Raw genomic sequence first — 5,305 nt, 5'->3', positions numbered from 1 at the left:
GTTTTGCAGATTCTACATTATTCTTTAGGGTTACATAGTATTCCATTGTGTGTATGTACCATAGCTTGGTTATCCATTCCTCAGTTGATGGACACTTAGGTTGTTTCCATCTTTTGGCTATTGTAAATAGTGCTGTGAGGAACATGGGTGTGCGTATGTTTGTTCTTGTCATAGCTATCACTTCTTTAGGATATATAACTAGTAATGGAATGGCTGGGTCAAATGGTATTTCTAGTTCCAGCTTTTGAAGGAATTGCCATACTGCTTTCCACAATGGTTGTACCATTTTACAGTCCCACCAGCAGTGTATGAGAGTCCCAATCTCTTCACATCCTTGTCAGCATTTGTTATTTTCTGTCTTGTTGAACTTTGCTACTAGTGCTGGAGCAAGATGGTATCTCATTGTTGTTTTGTCTCTCTAATAGCTAATGATTGTGAGCATTTCTTCATATGTTTGTTGGCCGCTTGAATATCGTCCTTGGTGAAGTGTCTATTCATGTCTTCTGCCCATTTTTTACTTGGATCGTTTGACTTTTTGTTATTGAGGTGTAGGAGTTTTCTATAAATTCTAGAGATAAGTCCCTTGTCAGATATGTCATTGCCTATTTTTTCCCAATCTGTAGGTTCTCTTTTGACTCTTTTTGGAGAAGTCTTTGGAAGCACATAAAAATTTAATTTTTAGAAGATCCCAATCATCTGGTTTCTCTTCTGCTGTTTGTGCATTTTGAGTTATGCTTGATATTAGGGCCCCTAAATTTGCCCCTAGTTTTTCCTTGAGGGACTCTACATAGTTTTAGGTTTCACATATAAGTCTTTGCTAAATAATTTATTTTGTAGCTAAATATATTCTTGTTTGAATTTTCAAAGGAAACAAATCATTTTAATATGATTTGTTTATGTAAATTTGGAAGTTGGCATTAGAATTTAATATTATGGCCCTCTTTCGACTGACTTAGTTGATGACTTGCTTCCCTTTTTTATTGAAATGATTTCATCTTCTGCATACATATATACTTACTTATCTGTATGGTAATATCATTGCCCTAATTTCTAAGGTGGAGCTCTGGTAGCATAGTGGCTAAGGCACTTGACTGCTAACCAGAAGGCTGGCGGTTCAAACCCACCAGCCACTCCTCGGAAGGAAGATGGAGCAATCTACTTCCGTAGTGATACTGCCTCAGAAACCCAAGGAGGGGTCGCTATGAGTTGGGGCCAACTTGACGGCACATAACAACAAATTTCTAAGGATAATTTTGTCATAGCACTTCCATTGGCTGAGAAAAAATAATAAACAACCATTACCATATATAAGAAAATACTGTATAAACAGCCATTTATCTTTATAAGTTTTTTGACACTTCATTTACATTGCCATTTTATAAATATGAAAGTTTATTGCTTTACTAATATTGATATTACTGTTTGGAAAATAATCATACTGCCATTCACTTTCAGGAACTGATTCATTTGGAAGAAAGATTAGGAAACGTCAATCGCGGAGCATCACAGGGGACAATTGAAAGATGTACATATCCACATAAATACAAAAAGGTGAGAATTTATTCTGTGAAATTTCTAGGTAGAACTGTCCCATAGGGTTTCCAAGACTGTAATCTTTATGAAAGCAGACAGCTACAGCTTTCTCCTGTGGAGCAGCTGGTGGGTTTCAACTGCTGACCTTTGGTTAGCAGCCAAATGCTTAACAACTATGCCGCCAACTCTTCTAAAATATTATTGATATTCATAAAATGTAGTATTATGGGCCTTTGAATTTGTAGAGTTTAGCAGCTACATTATTATCAAAGCAATACATGCATATAGTTTTAAAAAAGAAAGTATAAAAACACACTCTGAATTCTCTCCTGCTGACTCCAGTCTTCCTTTCTGTAAGTGAAATCATAGTTAAGAATTTGTTGGGTACTCTTCCAGATATTTTTATGCATTCAGAATAATGTATACATTATATATTTTTCCTTCCACTTTAAAAAAAATGAAATCATGTACACAGTTTTGCATATGCTTTATATTCTTTTTAAATGTAAGAATTCCATCATTAGACAGTACCATAATTTATTTAATCATTTATTTTGCTAGACATTAGTCGATCTACACGTTTTATGCTCTATTCTCAATTTCTAGTGTAGTAGTATATTTGGAAGTTACAGAGCAGGCGTGTGAAATAAATTTCTTTCAACAAACTTCTATTTAACAGCACTCTGTTTTACACAGAATGATTTTTGAAAGTGTGAAAATTGTTTGCATTTTCCATCTGTTTTCTAAAGGTATTAATGAGGGATTACCACTAAATTTAAGTTCTTCCACCTGTCTATGCTAAATAGTATAATTAACTGGTTTATAAGGATGTTATCTAAAACATTTATTAGTAAATTAAAATTCGTTTAGCTATGCTCATGATAAGGACAAAAATAGAGCTCAGATTGTGTACCTGGATTAAAAGTAATAGATTTCTAAATAACTATTTTCTGTTTTGTTTGATTTTGCTTGATGCTGATTATTAAAAGGTCTTAACAGAATACTTAATTGATGATAGTCACTTACTTCCTCCATTAAGTCATGACAGTTTTAATTGGGAAATAACTTGCGGGTGAATGTGTAGTCTTGTTTTGTTTTATTCTTCAAATAAACGCAGACTTTACTCAGTTGTTCAATAATGTCATCTCTACTAATAAGGTAACAACTGATTGGTTCTCACAGAGGAAACTGCACTGCAAACAAGATGGGGAAGAAGGGACTGAGGAAGATACAGAGGAAAAATGTACTATCTGTTTGTCTATTTTAGAGGAGGGTGAAGATGTGAGGTAACTAGATATTATAATTACCTAAATCTATTGTCAAAACTGTACAAGGGTTTATTGTTTTGTTTAATTTAAAAGTAGACTAGTAACTGAATAAAGATTAATTCTGAATAATCTGTTACCGATCACTGACGTGTAGAATTAGCTTCTGGAAGTTCTTGAAAGAAGAGAAAGGTTAAAGTCTCTGTATTACCAACAAAGAAGTGAGGATGGGAAATACACTACCTGTTTAAGGCCAATATACACACAGAGGCCTGGCCTGGGAATTTTATGATCAAAATTGCTTCCTGGTACTGCCACCCAGCATCTTAATACTGACCTTTGTCTTTTATAAATCTTGCCAGTGAGGGAGTTTGAGAGGCTTTGGAGGCATAGACACTTATATTAACATATTCTCCAAAGCTTAAATGGGGATCCACATAAGCTCTGTGTACTTTGTTTTACATCATCCTTCTCCCCCCCACCACATTGTGATTTGAATAAAAGTTTACAGAGCATATTGGTTTTCTGTTCAGCAGACCATACATTATAGCTGTTGTTGTTGTTATGTGCCATCGAGTCGGCCCCGACTCATAGCAACCCCTCCTTGCGTTTCCGAGGCAGTATCACTACGGAAGTAGGATTGCCCAACCTTCCTTCCGAGGAGTGGCTGGTAGGTTTGAACTGCCAGCCTTCTGGTTAGCAGTCAAGTTCCTTAGCCACTATGCTACCAGAGCATCTTTTATAAATTGATTTTGTCCTAAAATTTCCTTTCTCTTAGGAGTATTCCTTTCTTGAATCTTTGTGATTAATATTTTAAGTTATTTTGTTAAATGAGTATTTTATGAATTTTTAAAATAATCTTTTAAATAATCATTTTGTTCCTATTCTGTGGTTTTCTTACTGCAACACAATCCCATATGCCTCAGGTCCTTTTATATATATAACAGAACTATTGGTAATTTTGTTATCCTGATTTATAAAGATAACTTTGTCATACTTCTTCATTTGGTTGAGAAGAAAATAGTATCTAAACAGTTGTTTACCTTACCACTGTTAACAGTGGAGTCAGTAACTTTTATCTTACTTTTAATACTTAGATCTAATTTTGCCCTATCTTGCCTTGAAATTTTTTGTTTCTCAATTTCTGATTGATAACTTAGTATGATATCCTAAAATAAACATCTCCTTTTACACTGCCAATAAGTATTAAGTGGATATAACAAATATCCCATAAAAACAGTATTACTCAACTTTTAATCAGTGTCATCTTTAATCAGTCATGTACTCAATTTTAATATATAAAGATCCTCAATATTGAAAATGCTAATATTATATATGAAGACCTTCCTTAATTAGGATAACATAGCTGCTATATATTTATGAATTTGTATGTTAATGAGAATTAAATGAGAGAATAATTTTTAATACTGCTTCTTGAACACAGTGATGATCTGATGTTAAAAATATATTTGCAGTATTACATAACAGCAAACATACTGCCAACTCCAGTGTGTTTGCAGCTCACATTAAAAAAAAAAAAAAACTGGAATAACTACCAGTGTTCTTTTAATTCTTGAGATTTTATATAATTTGGTTCCATAGCTATGACAATTAATTATCTTCATCATATACATTAAATCGCCCAGAATGCTAATGGCGTAGTGCCTAAGCCATTTGACTACTAATCAGAAGCCTGGTGGTTCAAACCCACCAGCCACTTCTCGGAATGAAGATTGGGCAGTCTCCTTTTGTAGTGATACCACCTTGGAAACCCAAGGAGAGATGGTTATGCTTTGGATCTGACTCAACGGCAGTGAGTTTGGTTTGGTTTTGGCTCCTTAGAGAGTTTTATTTACAGAAGAGAAAGATGCATAGAAACTTTAAAATGCTATTGAATTATTACATGTATAATTTTTTTTAATTACCACTTGAAGTTGTCATAAAATTAATTTTTCCTTTTTGTTTCTTTGCCAATAATAGACGCCTTCCATGTATGCACCTTTTCCACCAAGTATGTGTTGACCAATGGTTGATTACCAATAAAAAATGCCCCATATGCAGAGTGGACATTGAGGCTCAGCTGCCAAGTGAAAGTTGACACCGTGTTTTCGAACTCTTGCCCTCCCTCTCATTCCTCTACTTCCTGGTACTGCAGTCAACCAAAGATGGCATGACTTACCTGCGCAGATTTGGAAGCATTGAACTTATTAGAGTGCTGGCTCTGCTATATGGTACAACTAATGCTAGACCCACAGTTAATGTATACAATTGATTTTGATGTATTTATAAAAGCTTTTTTTCTAGATTGAACATTTTTCCTGTATCATTTTACTGTATTTTTTGCATGTTGCATTTCTTTGCACATATTATGGGCTTGTGACCCTAAACTTGCAGGCAAGATTAGCTGCTTTAGTAAGTAGAATTGTGTGGTCTTTTTGTTTTTTACATAGTACCAGGCCTTGAGAATAATGATTTTTTTATCCATTACTAACCTTCCTTTAATTTAA

General features: G+C 34.3%; 1 protein-coding gene across 1 annotated transcript in view; it reads left to right on the top strand.

The window, feature by feature from the left end:
- Window positions 1-4,896, top strand: part of RNF111 (ring finger protein 111) — a 215,079-nt gene extending 210,183 nt beyond the window's left edge. The window contains 3 exon segments of the mRNA XM_007958405.2: window positions 1,456-1,551; window positions 2,692-2,819; window positions 4,779-4,896. Of these exon segments, the coding sequence (XP_007956596.2) occupies window positions 1,456-1,551; window positions 2,692-2,819; window positions 4,779-4,896 (342 nt within the window).
- Window positions 4,897-5,305: the final 409 nt, after the last annotated feature.

Source organism: Orycteropus afer, unplaced genomic scaffold (assembly GCF_000298275.1).
Source record: "Orycteropus afer afer isolate SDZICR_OR568_19922 unplaced genomic scaffold, OryAfe1.0 scaffold00015, whole genome shotgun sequence".
Taxonomy (NCBI): Eukaryota; Metazoa; Chordata; class Mammalia; order Tubulidentata; family Orycteropodidae; genus Orycteropus; species Orycteropus afer.
Note: the sequence above shows the minus strand (reverse complement) of the source record. Positions and strands in the feature narration are given on the sequence as shown.